The sequence below is a fragment of the Pagrus major genome, chromosome 8, assembly GCF_040436345.1.
Source record: "Pagrus major chromosome 8, Pma_NU_1.0".
Taxonomy (NCBI): domain Eukaryota; kingdom Metazoa; phylum Chordata; class Actinopteri; order Spariformes; family Sparidae; genus Pagrus; species Pagrus major.
Window position 1 is genome coordinate 11,280,793 of NC_133222.1, and position 17,359 is coordinate 11,298,151.

At 39.2% G+C, this 17,359-nt stretch overlaps 2 protein-coding genes across 4 annotated transcripts; one reads left to right on the top strand and one right to left on the bottom strand.

Moving 5' to 3' along the window:
- The first annotated feature begins 4,189 nt into the window (after positions 1-4,189).
- Positions 4,190-15,567, top strand: bnip2 (BCL2 interacting protein 2). Of its 3 annotated transcripts, none has more exons than XM_073471454.1 (12): positions 4,190-5,222; positions 8,120-8,215; positions 8,325-8,392; positions 8,936-9,112; positions 10,802-10,984; positions 11,186-11,288; positions 11,368-11,499; positions 11,581-11,667; positions 11,759-11,857; positions 13,541-13,576; positions 14,103-14,130; positions 14,841-15,567. In XM_073471454.1, exons 1-11 carry the CDS (start codon positions 4,867-4,869, stop codon positions 14,113-14,115), a joined length of 1,350 nt encoding a protein of 449 aa, XP_073327555.1. In that variant the 5' UTR covers positions 4,190-4,866; the 3' UTR covers positions 14,116-14,130; positions 14,841-15,567. The 3 variants fall into 3 exon arrangements, with proteins under 3 accessions (XP_073327555.1, XP_073327553.1, XP_073327554.1); XM_073471452.1 differs by lacking the exon at positions 14,103-14,130 and having other exon boundaries at positions 4,190-4,756; positions 4,835-5,222; XM_073471453.1 differs by lacking the exons at positions 13,541-13,576; positions 14,103-14,130.
- A 753-nt stretch (positions 15,568-16,320) lies between these two features.
- On the bottom strand, positions 16,321-17,313 carry gcnt3 (glucosaminyl (N-acetyl) transferase 3, mucin type). The gene has a single exon (XM_073471784.1). It carries the CDS (start codon positions 17,296-17,298, stop codon positions 16,321-16,323), a length of 978 nt encoding a protein of 325 aa, XP_073327885.1. The 5' UTR covers positions 17,299-17,313.
- Between the last annotated feature and the right edge of the window lie 46 nt (positions 17,314-17,359).

Below are 17,359 nucleotides of genomic sequence, written 5' to 3' on the forward strand. Positions count from 1 at the left end.
CAGGATGTGATGGCTGGCGTCCGCCGAGTTGAGCTGGGAAATAAAGCTGTTGGGCTCGGGCTACCTTGCCATCATTCACGGAGGTAATGATCTCTGTCTGGCTCAGAGGTAAGTAATAGTCTGCCCATGGGTTAGTAAGGGCATGGCACAGCGACGCTGACAAAGTTGAACTTGGACAGATGAACGCAGGTCAGCACGCTGCTACATTTTTAATAAATTTAAACTGCAATTTAAGAAAGATTAGAATATATTGTAAAACCTAAGGTTCATGAAATTGAAGTAAGAGACGAGAAGCCCTTGATTTGTGGCCATGGAAATTTTTAGATCGTTCCCTATCGTGAGGAATAATGTAGAGTAGAGCAGAGGATGACCTGCAAAATTAAAATACAGCTCTTTAAAAGTCCCACATGTCATTACACCATAATGAACACGAAGGGAAGTGTTCACGCTGACCACATGTTGTAAATGATGGTGATGGTGGAGATGAGATTCTTCTTGAGATCATAATGGAGGCAATAGTATGTCGAGAGGACGTAGTCAAAGATCTAACTCAATTATCTTTAGCAGGATAATTAATCAATTCAATATGCACATCCAAGTCTCAGAGGCGTCTTTGAGATAATTGTTCTCATTGACTTGAATAATTATTTGTTTGCTGATTTAATTATTTTCGCATTTGGAAAACAAATGAACTGTGCTGGTACATACAACAGACTTTTTTTCTCTTTTGATGCTGGCAGGTGAAATTTTACAAAATGTATCGGAGTATCAGACTGATTAAAAAAACACTGATGTTATGAGTGACCCTAATGCAGGATGTCTCTTGAGAAATTAACTGCAACCATATTCAGAATTTATGTCATTATGTGTTTTTTTTCCAGAACCCTAACCTCAACTTGAAGAAGGTCAATAAAACATGAATTGTTTCTGCCTTGTGGCATCAATACAAACTACACTGAATCAAAGGCTAATATTTCTCAGCTATGAGGTCAGCCCTGGGTTACAGACACAATGTCTTTATATAATGAGTGGCACGTTGAAAACAAGTGTCGGAGTCCTTATTTCACAGCATTACGAGTCTGAATGAGACCTCTTGGCTACTGCAGCAAATAGCACAAATTATGAGGGTCATTTTAATGCCACTCACTACTATTTATCATGCCGTTTTAAATGTTTTGCTCATTTGTTTCCATTAAATATTTCATCTTCCCTTAAATATTCATTTAGCTTCCTCTTTAAATTTTTTACCAGTCTCTTTGCAGTTGCTATCTTTTTGCCTCCCTTTTAGGCTTTGCAATCATAAATAATTATTCATCTACACCCAGAAAGAGATTGCATAAAACATGCACATGAATCCTTTTTGTCTTTTCTCATTAGTGATATACTTCGAGTAGCCTAAATACTTCCCGCTACCCCACTTATGGAAATTGGTTGGAGAACCGTCCTAATGATTCTGCTTCACAAATAGGTTACAGCTTCCATCTCTGATCCCAACGTTCATCCCTCCTTTCATCATGAAAGGAGAGGTCTGCTGCAGCATCTGTGTTCAGATCTGGAGTTCGTGTATTACTTTTAAAAGGAGGAATCAGACACATCCCGCGTTAGACAACGGTGCTTTAGCTTTTATTGTTCAAAACGACTGCTACAGTGGAACTGTGTGAACAATAACAGCTGCTCGCTGACACTTAATTTTATATTGCGAAGAGAGATTCGCTGTAATGAGCAATGCAACACGAACATTATTCTGCTCCTTTACAAAGACCACATTGCACTGGTTCTTTCTGGCTTAACAATATCTTATTTTGGTCGGATTTTTGTGAACATTCTTCCTTTTTTTTAATTAATGTTCACACATAATCTCTTTAAAAAATAGTATCACTTTATTATTATTTATATAAAATTAAACGAGGATAGGGATGAACTAAAAATGATATCAAAGCGCATGATTATTTAAATTTCCAGTGTTATTGTAAGGATTGTCTGTGAAATTCTGGGTACAAATGTGAAATGAATTTACATATGGGTTAATGCTATACCCTGGCTCAATAGATTTATCTTGTCTAAACAGACAACATTTGTCTTAATTTGTTAGATAATTGCAACATGACTCATTAGCAAACAGCACCATGGTGGACGGTGGAAGGGAAGCATAAACTCTCAATTTGACTGGATTATCCTTTTGTGATGAGGCCTAATGATCCAACAGAGTAAATAGCAACGTGTTAATTAGAAATTACACTGAATGATCCGCTGCACACAGAGGAGGTATTAACCAGGCAGCATCATTATGTTAGATCTATAGCTGCCTTTTCTTTTCTTTTTTTACCATGAGGTCTGTTAGTAAAATAGCTATTATAACTGTCCCCAAAAGAGAAATTATAGTGCATTTGCTGCAGTGACTCCCTGCAGTTTGAAAGCTGAAAGCTTTTAAAACTAAGTAGACGGACACTACTCTCCAGAAATATTTATTGACTGCAACCGTATTCATTTGAGATGATCACTATTTTAAAAAACATGCAATTTTACCTGAATTAAAAAAGAAAGTCACGACAGCATTTCGTTGCTAAATTCAGACAAATCTGGAAATGAGTTAAAAGCTGTCTCGTGTTATTCTAATTACAATTAGCAGTTTCTCCTCATCACACCTCAAACTTTGGTCCAGTTTTCTTTTCACACTTAAGTCACAGCAGCCTTTTATCAAGAGAGGCATCCCCCAGACTACAGTGTGTACGTTAGCATCTGCCTCCACCTAGTGGCAAAGACTAGTCACTAAGTTCAAAGATAAAACTTGGTGAGGTCAAAACCCTGACAGAAATGATATATGAACAATTAAAAAACATTTTGTTACCTGATGTAATATGTGGTCTTTAATTCTGTCACCATACCTGAGCATGTGTATCCACAATCATCTAAGAGAAAAAAAGAAAAAGACAGTTAGATGCAACACTTAACAATATACAGAGTCTGACATTTTACTGTTCCCCGGTCTAACACTATGTATAGGGCTGTTGACTTCTACTGTCATTGTTGTGGTTACAAATGTGTGTCTTTGTACAGACAAACAAACAAACAAACAGATAGAACTACTAATAGTAGACATATAGTAAATACTAATAGACCAGTGGTGGACGAAGTACTAAGATCTTGAACATAAGGAGCAAATACTTCAATGTAAAATTTCTCTGTTTCAAGTCAAAATCCTACATTCAAAAATTTTCCGGGTGTTATATTGTAATATTATTTGTGTTGAATCAATGACAATGTATCACATTATATGAGCTGATTGTAGGTTGTGTACTCTTCTCTTAAAGATATAATATGAAACATTACTGCATTAAAATGTCTACTAGAAATGTTATATATTTTGTAGAGTTGTGTACTGACATTATCCCAAATGTTTCCAACAATGTTCCAACCCAGAATAATCATTTTAATAGTCTAAATTTAAGGTGAAGACAGTTTTATAACGGTGCTTTATCCACACACATTTCTGCCTGAGTCACAGATAGATTTTCATCAGCTATGGTGGCTATTGAACAATGAAAACAACAGCTCCCATGATCTCACGCAACTTATGTCCTCTTACACCAAAATAAATATATTGTGAGTTTAAATGGCACAGAGGTACAACTATGTACAATTGACAATATAAATAGTCTTCCATAATGTGGAAACAAAGTGTGGACATGTTATTTTTCACCATCAGCAGAGGGCACTGAAACCCTGCTGGGCAGTGACACCTCAACAGTCCACAGAGGAATCAAAACTGGCAGGGGTGCCAGGTTTGAAGATTTTCCACATAGCAGTCAGAAACATTAGACGCATATTTTTTTATTATCTATGTATATAATCCTTTGTTAAAGCCTTTAAATGATGTTATATGACTCATTTTTAAGTACAGGTAGGAAGCAATGCACTTTATCAACTTTCTTTGAATATTTCAACTTGAAACTGAAAGGAATTACTCACTAGATAAAAAATCATATTTTGCATCGTGAGACGAGGCAGTGAAAACACTTTTCGTTCAGATGGTGAAAACACCGCAACAAAACAGCAATGTAAAATAATTCGCTGTGCTTTTTTGGGTGGATTTTAAGCTTGGGAGAAGAAGACAGCGAGTTCATATACAAACCTGTAGGAAACACAACTGGCAACCCCACAGTACGCTTTGCCACCGCTAGCAGGAAAAGTAACAACAGAGCGCTTCAGTTAGTTAGCTAGCGTCGTTAGCAAACAACTTCCACCGGAGGAGCCGGCTAGTTAAATCAGCGGATACTGACTTTAAACTTTACACGGATCAATGGAACAGCTGTCCTAAAGTTGCGTCGTAGTTGACAACCGGCTTGGTTTTATGGCTTCGTGCCGGCGTTAAGCGCACAACATTAGCTTGTGTTTTCCTGTGGCTAAGTTAGCTAACTGTAGCCCCGTACGCTAGCGTGACCGACGTCTGTTACGTTCACGGGAGAGCATTCTGACTTGGAGGAAGGAAGGAAGGGAGGAAATTGATAAGTAGGATCACTGCGCACCGTTGCTTATGCAAAGCTAGCGTACTTTTTGTACTCCCGACTTCTCCCACTGTGACGCATTTAGGAAAGTTGACTATATGTGCACCCGGTGTGACATTTAACACTGCTCGGCTAATAAGATAATGCTGTTAGTTGTCATAACTAGCTGTCAACAACAACAACAGCCCTCTCGGCTAGCCGTATAGCGGACGAGAGCTACCACGCTAGCCACAAACTTCTAAAGAAGTTGTGTAAGTCAAATCCAGCTATCGGATATATGCCAATAAGCAAACCGGGGTTTTAAACGTGTCACTGTCGGACTCTTTCAGCTGCTCTAAAACAAGGTCGACTGGAGAAACATATGGCATCGGATGTGATAGAGAGCGAAGCGGTGCTGAAGGGTGTAAGTGATATGAGTTTCAACAATAGCAGCCCAGAGTTTGTCACACCCAGGAGGACTCATGAGGAGCTGGGAAACAGACAGACATCTAGTCCTTCATCTTCTGGAGTGTCGGGAGAAGGCGACGAGGAGGAATTAGACGAATTACAAACTAGCACAGCGTCCACGGTTGAAAATGGCGAAGAGGCTCTTCAAGAGAGTCCAACCAAAACAAGAGGTACGCCACAGGAAAGGACAACTCCAGACAATGAGCAGAAACAGCCGGGAGCAAGGAGCTCAACCCCAGTGAGCCTGCCGCCACCTGGACCCATTGGAAGGTCTGTATTTATGTTGGCAACATAAACCCATTAGCTACTTTTGTGGTTTCATCTTCCTGTTGCAAGAATGCTGTTCTCCCAGACTACCTGAGGCAGATGGATGTTTTCCAGACTACTGGGTTTGAATGTTGTTTGACATGCCAGAGATTATTTCCTGGTCATTGTCAGTGCCAGTGCTAATCACTCTTGATTTGCTGTGCTCGATTGAAAATCTTCTCTTACAGGCAAAAGTGACTTATTTGACCCAGAATGGACCCCATAATGGCTGTCCAACCAATAGCACTTTAGCAGGGGTTGACCTGTTATTGGCCCTGGCCACTTATCAGGGCCGATATTCAGCATTTTATCTGTATCAGTATCTACTTTGGCTCTGAGTGCTACATCCTCTCACTCAATGTCCTGCCTCCAACAGTATCTGATTGCCAACATGTCACAATTAATAGTTTATAAACATTGAATAATCTGAATCTGCAAAGTAACCAGTAACAAAATATATCTAATAAATGTAGTGGAGAGGGAGTATAAAGTAGCAGACAGTGGAAACAGTCAAGTAAAGTATCTCAAAATTGTACGTAAGAACAGTACTTGAGTAAATTGTACTTAGGTTGATTTTCCTAAGTACAATTTTCAATGAATATTAGTTGCAAATATCAGTTTTCAGTCCCTGCAAAGCTATATCGGTCGACTCTGATTGTTTAGACATATTTCTAATTCATCGCCTGGCCTACAAACAAACATTAATACCAAACGAGTCAGGACATATCCTTCCCAAACCTCTTGGCATCCCTGTATTTGTAGCCTGGCCAGTAAAGCAGAAGCTCGTCTGAGGCTGGTATGAAATTTATTTCCTGAACATCAAAGAGAGGGTGGACACAATAACAGGAATACCTGTGCAGTCTCATCTTACTGTGTCCAGCTGTGGTCAAAACAGGAGGATCATATTATAATACCAGGACTAGGACTAGAAAACTCTGCAAATTTATATCAACATTTCTCTGACACAAACCTACACAAAAACTGGAAACTCGAAAAAGTTGTGCATATAATTGCAGGGGTGGTTTTTAGACTGATATTGTGCAGGTGTAACTGTCATCTGTGGACAGCTGAGCAACGTCACTTGGCTGACCTTTAACAATTGTATTAAGGAGATGACAGATACGGACAAATTTCAAAATCATATACAGTATTAATACTGATGTGCAGCCAGCAGGGGGAAAAGCACACAGATTTTTACTTAAGTACAAATAGTCATACTAATAATAGTAATAGTAATAGTAATAATAGTCCATTAAATAAATCATTATTTGTCAGCTGATTTATATTTTGTATAAATAATCTTAATTTGTAAAGTGAGTAGTGGGCTAACTAAAGCTGTTGGATACATGTACTGAAAGTGAAACGTACAATATTTCTCTTTTAGATGTGCTAGTGAAGTAGAAAGTAGCTTAAAATGGAAATACTTAAGAAAATGTACTTAGTTACTTTCCACCACTTTCTGTAGCTTAACTCCGCTCACCACCACTATTAAATTTATTAAAACATTGCGCTTTGACTGCAGTGGTTCCCTCTCAGGAAACCACATTCCTGTGGCACTTCTACCTCTCTCAGTTGGATTTCAAATGAGATGTGGGGATTAGTGCTATACATAAGCAAACAGCTATACTGATACGTTATGAAATGTTGAGTACCGAATGCCCAGAATGTTTTTGTGTCTGGGAGCACAAGTACAGCCATGTATGCGATTAATGCATCAAAGGGGAGCTCTGTACATTCAAAGATACAGATACCATGATCAGCATTAGCGAGTAGCCTTATGGTTTATAAACTAAGCCCTTCACACAAGCTTGTAAGCTATTCAAGAAGCCAGTGATCTGATTATGTGGCTAGTTGTGAGCTGAAACTCTCGAGGAGATTCTCGGTTAACATGCAGGACTCATCTTTCCAGAAGCTGGTACAAAAAAAGCTGTCATGGTTATTTTCTTCTCATATCAAAGTATTTGGTTTGTTGAAAAAAATGCAACAGACACTGTTAAGAACCGTTGTGATAGTTAAGCAGCACAATATGCTTGGTGTGTACTGACTTCGTGTAATGCTAGGTGGTAAGTAACAGGCCATGTTGATCACACCACATGAAAAGCTGCTATTACCCTTCTTTATACACTAAGTATTGGAAGTTTAAGGTCCACCCTGAAAATAAAAATGATGCTTAATGATGCAAAAAAGTGGCTGATATTTTTGCATCTTTTTCTGCATTCTAATCTGTCAATTAAACAAGGTTTTCATTTTAGCTGGGACAGCAAGATATGGTTAAAAAATCCTATTGTGATTATGTTGCCAGACATTGCGATAAGATTCTAGATTAGTCGGAATGATAATTTTTCCATCATAATTTACAAATACTGAAAAAACTGGATATTGCACATGGCCATATTGTTATGTGTTGCACTTTCTCAACATAGCCTTGCCTATTCACAACATTAAAACCTCCAACCTTGTTGGCAGAGTGTATAATCGTGCTTTTGTGTAGTTTTAATCATGTGTATCTATTAGTAGTGTTACTAGTGTAGTAGTAGTAGTGTATCTAGTAGTGTTTTGTCACTGTCACTATCCATATCCACTAACTTTGTAAAGGTTTAAGTTGCTGATGTATTAACCAATGAACAAGAATTACCTTTGAATCTTAGTTTATGTCTCCCCCATAATCCTTTGAGGATTGTACAAGTCACAAGCAAATGTTGACGGATAACCAATTATGTGTTTGGATTTAGTTTGTCATACATAATCTCCTCTGGCCCCGCTCTTGATCTTAATACATCTGTAGTGCAAGGGGGGGTTTTAGCAATTAAAAATCACTAAACATTAAAGATGGCATAACCTTTTTATGTTTTCATTCCCAGCCTGGAGCGCCAAGAGTCAGTTGCCACAACAGAAGCCCGTCTAAGAATGGAAGGAGTTGAACTTAAGGAAGAGTGGCAGGATGAGGACTTTCCACGGTATTGTCATTCATCTCATAATGTTGTTAAATCACTTATGGATCACGGTTCACAGCTTTCTATCACATGTTTGTGTTTTGAAAGTGATTACCTCCTGTTTGATTATTAGGCCATTGCCAGAGGAAGAGGAGCTTGAAGATGAGCTTTTTGCAGGAACCTCTGAAGAGGCAGACCCTGGTAAGGAAAACAGACTTGTTTGCTTGCGTGCATTGCTACAGTGACTCAGGAGAAGATTTAAGGACCTGTTTGCATTTTTAAGAGTCTATTTTAAAATTCACATGCCCATATATACATTGACAGTGTTATTGTACTCATCCCAGTTCATTCTGGGGCTAGGGGAGGGAAAGATTTAAGAAGGGGAGACCGCTGTGAAAAAGCATAATATGAGACCGAGACAGTTTGAGTAAGTATCATAATTGGCTTTTTAGTACAAACTCTTCTCAGACTATGTCTTTTTTGCTGAGCTGCAGTGGAGAGACAGTCACAAAGAGGGAATTTTCTTCTAAAAAGACTGTAATGTTCTTGGACTAATCAAGCCTCATATTAGCTCTGGCTGAACAGAATGTATTTTTGCATGAATAAGCACCTTGTATGTGTTTGGAAAAGATCTTTTCACATCTTGTGAGTATTGTATTATGATATACCTGAAAAAAATCTGAACCTATCCTTTAATTGCTCTTTCAAACAGTATAATCACTGATGATTTGGCATCTACTCTAGGCTATGCAATGAACCATGGCAAGAAGGCAAAGAAGAAGCTTGCAGCTCCAGAAATCAGTCTTACACTGGACCGCAGTGAAGGCTCTCTTCTCTCTGATGAGCTGGATGAAAGTACAGAACTGGATCTCGATGACATAGACACACCTTCGGACAACAGCAATGAGTTTGAATGGGAAGGTAGGAACTTTAAAGCATGCGATGACAGAGCTACAGTTACAGTTCCTACTTAGTATCTTAATATCCTGTTGTTTTGTTCATACTGAAAGTTCAAACATTAAAGGTTAACTAAAGGTTTACTTGAAGAAGTGGGAGGTACAGAGACACTTTGAAAAGATTTAGCCTTGTTCGGTGAAGCAAGTGTGTTTAAAGACCAGACTTTTATTTCTTGGTGCTTTGATCCATTGGCTTTTTCCCTCCTTGATCTTACAGATATGGGTAGGCAGCTGACTGCCCTGAGTGTAGTTAAAATGTGCTTTGTTGTTTTTGTGTTTCCACACTGCTGCCTTCCTCTTTTTCACTTGGAAGAATTGTTTCCATTCAGTGCCTGGAAACAGGCAGCAGGCCAGCAACAGGTTTCTCTCTTCCGTGTGGTAAGGTCTCCTGGACAGCCCCCGTCTTTTTCACTCCAAACCATGAGTCAATCAACCCCTATTGTCCAGATTATTTCTTAAGTTGTTCGACAAATCATGGGGAGGTTTCATGTTTCAAACCCTTCATTTTCAGTTGATGTTTTTGTGCATGTTATTTTTCCTTTCTTTAAAATTTTGATCTTGAGGAAACAATCAGAAGCAACTTGTCAGTTAGGAAGTGGTTTAATCTGCACAGTAATGCTGCAGTTATCAGTTCTAGCCTTTTGAGCCATTTGCTAACATGTGCTGTTTAGTTTTTAGTCATTCAGTGTGCCATATTTTACAAGACATCACAAGAAATTAGATAATAATTGAATATTGACATAGCATTATAAATATGTGTGCCTAATGAATTCAGCCTTAACTGGAGCCATATTACATTTGTCATTGCACTCCTTGAATCTTACATTATAACACAAGATAAGCCTTTATTGATCCCCAGGGAGGAAAGTAAGGTTTTGCAGCAGCATAAGGATAGAAATAAGTACAGGTAGAGAGGGAAAGCTACAAATGAATTGTGCTGCATAATTTGTGCAAATTATGCAGCAATTTTGTGCAGCATTATGTGATTCAAAATGTTTGTACTCGATGGTTTCATTAATGATGAACATCTCACTAGTTATTTTCAGGCTAAATCTCTAAAAAAGAAACACAGATTGGTGTGTTTGAATCATATATTTAGGAAATGGGCCGCTCAAAGAGAGATCCTCAAGAAAGTGTGTTGCTGTGATTTGGTTGCACTCTTCACTTATTTTCGATTCTGCTTGTTGCATGTTCAATACACATGATCATTTCAATACTTTGCTTGATGTCATACACGTCCTACAAATGGTGCACAGATGTCTTCCTGAGAAATTTCAGCAGTACTGTGTCCATTGTTTTATTCCTATTTTACATACTGTGATGTGACGGAGGTTCATGAGTGCAGTTCATTTTCCCCCTTGAAAAAAAATGACCCTAAGTGACACAGACACAGAAGTTCAGATGTGATTGTTGGTGTTAATTTGGAGAGAAAGCATGTCAACAAGATGCGAAAGATAAAAGCAACAAATGAAATGTAATGTTAAATTTCACTGATCGAAATGCATGTGATTGAAAAGTTCAATAATGAATTATTTAGTGATCATTTAATAAATGATTTGATCAAAATAGATCTGATTTGATAACATCAGGCAGCCCTCACATCCAGGGGATGTCATATTCATACTGTAGTCTTAAAATGACTCTTCTCCTTCAGACGATCTCCCCAAGCCGAAAACCACAGAGCTGCTACAGAAGGGTGTGGAGTCGGTCCAGGAGTACTCAGTCTCTGAGGAGAGGGAGGAGGGTCGACGCTGGCGGGTTTTTCGTATCGGAGACCAGGAACACAGAGTGGACATGAAGGCCATTGAACCTTACAAGAGGGTTATCAGCCACGGAGGTTGGTGGCATTACACTGTAAAACTTGGCACACACACAAGAATACAGTCATTTTAAGTATGTCTGTGCAAGATGAACAAGCTTTTTCAGATTTGTTGGACTTGAAATGATCAGTCTGTGTCAAGTTATAAAATGTCTGGACAATGAAGACAGTGTTTTGATGCTGAAACATCAATTTCTAAACTATGACTTTTCACTGCAGGTTACTATGGAGATGGTTTGAATGCCATAATTGTGTTTGCTGTGTGCTTTATGCCTGAGAGCAATCAACCAAATTACAGATACATCATGGACAATTTATTCAAGTGAGTGTTTATTAGAATTCCTCGAGCCTCGTGGGCCAAATATTTTCCAACCAGCGCTAATGGAATTTTCCTGTCGCAGGTATGTCATCGGCACACTGGAGCTTTTGGTTGCTGAGAACTATATGATTGTGTATTTGAACGGGGCGACCTCTCGGAAAAAGATGCCAACTGTCGGCTGGCTCCGAAAGTGTTATCAGCAGATTGATAGGAGGTGAGTCTCAGTTGTAGTTTTTACAATTTATTTCAAAAACCGATATGTCGCTAAACGGCTTCTCTCCCTCTTTCTGTACAGGTTAAGAAAGAACTTGAAGTCTTTGATAATCGTCCATCCCTCTTGGTTTATTCGCACCCTGCTGGCACTCACAAAACCTTTCATAAGGTAACTTAAATGTTTAAGGTCATTGGAATAATGAGATAAAGATCTTCTCAGTTAATCTTTAGATTCTGACAATTCCTGCTTCTTTTCACAGCACCAAATTCAGTCAGAAAATCAAGTATGTGTACAGCTTGGCAGACCTTGCAGAGCTGGTTCCAATGGAGTATGTGTCCATACCAGATTGTATCAAACAGTAAGTATGCTCCATTTAAGCACATCAGCACTTCTCAGGCTCTTAAAGTAAGGCAAAAGACGAAATAGATGTTGTCTGTAAGCTAATTAATATAATTCCAAGGCCATAACAGAAATTTAGTCAGTTGGCCCTCTGGTTTTTATACCTGAGTGTTTGAATTGACTGTAAGCATGTTAGCATACTCATCATGCAGTATATTTACTTATCAGGGTGTTTCCCGGTTGAGGGTTGATTAATGGTAGACATGTTCTGTTCCCATATGAAGTTGACCTGCTCATGACAGATTGGAAAGCTAAAAGCCGCAGTGCAGTGGAGCAATACATGGCTGCTCATGCAATTTAATAAAATATTTGTTTAAAAACTACAACCGCATTAAGATAGGTTCCCTTCCACATCTGCTAATTTTCCGATAACATCCAAACAAATCCTTAAAAAGAAAAAAATTAGTCTTTGATGTGCCTCGCGGTTTTTCCATTAGCTGTTTCACCAATTTTAGTTAGTATTCTAGTAGCGTTGTGTGCATCTGCGGAATCAGCTCTGAGTGATCCTGCAACATTTCAGTCTGTAGGTGGTGCTACAACAACATTTTGCCTTTCCTGTGTTGCTAGTGTAGCCAAGGGGTACATCTCATTTCTCTTATTTGTCGTTTCCCCGCTTCCCGATCCTCGCTTAAACCGGAAGTCGTTCCTGTCCGCCATTTTGCAGGCCTCCCCTATGCTCTTAACTGTGCTTTGAGGTGCGATGAGCGAGGACACGCGAGAGCAGCCTTCACGGAAATATTTTTACCAGCCGACACGCCCCCCTTAGTTATTGATTGGACGCTGCAGCGGATCACTTTGATCTGATACATGAAAACATCACTGGAGTCTCATACCAGAGTGAGAGATAACAGTTTAAACTCAAGTGTGTCACCATCAAGGTTTATATTTTGTTTTTCTGATTCAGCATCGAGTCCAAATGTGACTTGTCACGGACGTTACTTGACATGACGGTGCAGAGGAAAGGACGTCTCATTTCTCTTAAAACATCGTATTTCAACATTTCTTGTTTCCTCTCCCCTTACACGGTTTCCTTGCACTTCTCCACGAATCCTCGGTGGGAGGAGCTAAGATGCAAGGAAAAGACGCAAGTGAGGGAAACATGGATGCAATTAAGAGAAACGGGATGTGCCCAAGATGTCAGCGGTTATTGGTTGCACAATTCATACTCGTCCCAGTTTTCCCCGGCAGGATTCAGGCATTTCCCAAAATAATGAACGCTCTCTGCCTATAAGCATGATTGTTTTACTTACACTATATGTGTTATTATTGATGCATTTTCCTTTGTAAAATGTACATTTGATGATAGTTATGCACTATCTGAGCTCTTTGAACTCGTGTCAGCATGACTGAAAATAATTGCATCTAGATAATTTTGTCCTTTAAACTGCTATAAAAAAGAATACATTCTTCATTTTCTAGTGTTAACCTTGGCTGTTACGCATTGCTGTTGAGCTCATGCTGAGAAATGGCTCACGCTGTATTTTTCCTTGATGTGGCTTAACCTGAGGGCGGATCTTGTATCCTCGTGGCATTTAAAAAAGACACAGATACTCATCAAATGTTTTTTGCTCTTGGATGTTTGGTTGCTGTTGGCTGTGTATTTCTCCTTTTGCTTAACTCCATTTCCCTGCCCCCTCTTAAGGTTTGACGACGAAAAAAATAGGAAAAGCCGTAAAAGGTATATGCACCTGCACCCAGGATCAGTCTCAGCATTTTTTTTTTTTTTTTGCATTTCACAAAACTAACAAGGCGATCCGTTGGCTCTCAGAAATGCACCAACACACCTCATTCTGTTCCGTGTTTTTGTAGTTGGATGATTTGCTGCTACCCTCTAGCCAAAATCAACAACTTTGCTCCCCAAATGTCCCACTTTTTCCTCTCAGTAGATTTAGCAAATTCCCTAAAAAGCAGGCTGAGAAGCTGTTTGATTGGTTTCCAAAAATAGGTGGCTTGGTGATTGTTTAACCAACTAAATCCCATTTCTGAGCCAATTCTGTGAAGTTAATCTCGAAGCCACTTCATGTAAAATGTGTTCTTATTATTTCCTCAAAATCATAACAGCTGTGTGTGGTTTAAAACATGGCATGTCCTTTTTTCAGCCTTGAGATCTGTATTTCTTTTTTTTTTTACAAAGTTGGTGTAGATGAATTGCTGCTTTTGGGGCACCAAGTAGCACTTAATGCATGTGTCTTTTTAAAAAACAGGTTTAGAATTTGATGAAGTTGATGCTGGGTAAGTTTGTCTCTACTACTGAACGGGGTGCAACTGCAAGGAAGTAGCTCATCTTAGTCACTGTGGTGTGTGGTTGCACTGTAACCATGTTCCTCACATGGTTCCTCTCAGTAACTCGCCCTCACCGAACACCCGGCCTGTCCACTCTCACAGCTCTCTGCATGACTCACTGCATTCCCTCTCCCTGCTGATGTTTAGTAATCACTACAAACCTTTGTTAGCCTTCGCTCACAGAAATATTCTGCTCATTACTGGTAAGTAGTGAGCGTTCGGTTGATTTGCAGATGGGATGTTAAACTTAACCACAGTGTTTTCAAAGAGACTGTATTTTGTATAAAACTGCCACCATTTGTTGTGCATCTGTTAATAGTGGCATGAGCTTCCATAGTTACTCATAACTCATAATAATACAGCTGATGCTGATGGTTTGTATTGCCCAAATATTTTAAGTGCTTTCACTAAAAAGAGCATGGATAATATTTTAGAATAAATATAATATATGTAGAATACAAACAGACCAAATTAGGTATTTGTATGGGAAATAGTTTTAGTAAATAAAAAAAAATGGTGTAAAGGTAATGATCACATTTCATGATATGATTATCTGAAAAGTGTGTTTATGGGCATTGTAGCAGCCTTGCTTATGTCAGTTGTCTTTGCTCTCATCACACAGATGTCTAATGACTGTTAATGACTGAATTTGTCTGCAGGATCGACCAGGACATGCACGGCAAAGTGGAGATGGCAGCAGCTGCTGTTCCAGAGTGACCCTGCCCGCACTGCAAGATGTGGAGGAGGAGAACGATGAAGAATGTTTAGAACCGCAGCCACTCTTCTGTTTATATTCTGGGCAACGTGACTGGAGACTTAGCTCTTTGCATCGAGAAAGTGCCTTTTTGAAACTATGCTGCCTGTTACATCCTGGAAGTTACTTCCGGCTTGATCCTTGGCGTTTTTCCACATGCTGTCTGAAATGTTTTTAATCTTTTTTATCTACTGCCGGTATATCATCATGTCAAACTTAGCTTATTGGTGTTACCTAGTTACTGTATCTACACTTTATTTAAGGCACTCTGTTACAAATGGTTGATGCATGTTCTGCTTTATTACATTTAAATATATATTTATATTCAAAAGGTGACAATGGAGAGAAATTAATATATTTTTATGGTTGCTCTGATTTTAAACCGCATTTTAGGTCTCTGACCATTTGAGTGGCATTTCATAGAACAAGTTTTGACGGCATCTTTTTCACTGTTCACTGCTGATGTTCTCTGTTAAAATCCTGCCTGGGGAAAATAAAGTTTTATTTTTTGCCCCTCACTTGAATGTGCCCTCTGACTGGTGGAGAGAGAACATTTGTGAGAGCAACAATCTGCAACAAAAATGTAGGTCTTAATGTAACATTTCCTCCAAGTAAAATCATCATCCACATCATTGTTTTGTATTTTGTTTATTCCATCTAAAGCCGGATTTGCAGGGTAACAAGACAGAGGTAACAATATTGCAGTACTTAGAGTATTTAGAGACCAAAGGCACGATTAAGACCATAACCACATTACAATAGGTTGTGTAGTTTTTTGTTCCTTTTAGATCTTTCCCACTTAGAATCCACTAGATGGCACTACAAATACAGATTTCATTGAAATCATAAATAAAGATATTGGTAAGCTTTACATTAACATTAAATTCACTGAATATATTAAAACATCAAATAAGATCCATGGTAATCTATGGAAAAACAATATAAAATTGCACAAAATACAGTTAAGTTACATAAGAGCCATTTCAATAAATTGGCACTAATATTAAAATGCACAGATTGTTACATGAGGTCCATATCAATACATTAACAATAATGATCAGTTGCAAAAATCAATATGAGAAATTACATGAGATATGCTACAGTATTTTGATAATTGACTACAGAATGTATGTTTTAATTCACATTACAGTTCAAGATTGATAGTGTTAAGAAAAAATGGGAACAGAATATTTCAGGTAGAACATCCTTAACAATATTTCCACCATAAAAGGTGCACTATGCTTCTTTTTACAGGCCTATAAACAACCAGACAGAGCACATTGCCCATCTAAAAGTCCCAGAGTTCAAAAACAAAATAACCCAAATTGTGACCAAAAAACTAACACAGTGCACCTTTAATGTGGTTTCTATAATATTTAGCTTCTCTAAGTATGCTGAGCTGCCTTCATGAATACATTATATCTTAAGTTTTGCAGAATGGTTGAATATTGATTGGTCATCAGTGAGTGTTGGCCCAAAGCTTTAAAACGCAGAACTGACTCCAGACATCTAATAGCAAGATCATCGACCTCGGGATCGAACTTATTTGCAAAGAGTTGCTGTTGCCTCAGGAGCCATGGGAGGTCACCGGCTCCATACACACAAACCGCTCTCCTGTACTGCCCACTACACAGAGAGTACGGGGCCCCTTTTCTCATATCTCCTGCTAAATAGACCCAATTCACCACACGAGCGTGGGCATGCATGTCTGTCGTGTCATACTTGCTGTTTGCAGGCACTGATCCAGGAACAGAGGGCATCCTCTGTAGAGTGGCCCACAAGTGCTCGTCGGGGCTGTACGTGTCCTTCTCCCACTCCAGAAATTTCTGGACCTCTCTGTCCTGCATCACATGTTTCACAAAGGCTCTCGAGACCACAAAGTAAGCACTTCCTGAATACATGGGGCTGCTGATGGGTGGGGGACTTTTCCTCACATTTGTCCCGGTGACAGTGTCAGTGACATTGTGATGATACTGCCAGCGGTTCTTCTTGTAGTCACTGGTGGCTTCAGTCTCCAAGCTGTTCCTCCCATTCAGGGTCTTCAGTGTCTGAACCATCTCTCTGTTGGTTTTGATGGGGAAGTCGGTCCCGCAGGTGTTCAGCAGGTACCTCCACTGGACGCGTGAACTCAGCAGATCTTCCATGCAGTTCAAATCTGCCTGCACCCTGGACCATGAGGCATATATAACTCTTTCTAATTTAGTGGCTACAAACACATTAGGAAAGCAGGAAACAATTGCCCCCACAGCCATCTGAAATTCTTTTGAGGATTTCTGGTCCACATGCACACAGTAGATGTTCTGAGGGGTGTAAATAGCTCGTAGTAGGCGCTCAAACATCTCAATCTTCTCGTGGATCACCATGGAGTAGGCAATTGGAAAATCTTTCTCCTCTTTACTGAGAGGAACTGTAATGAAACCTCTG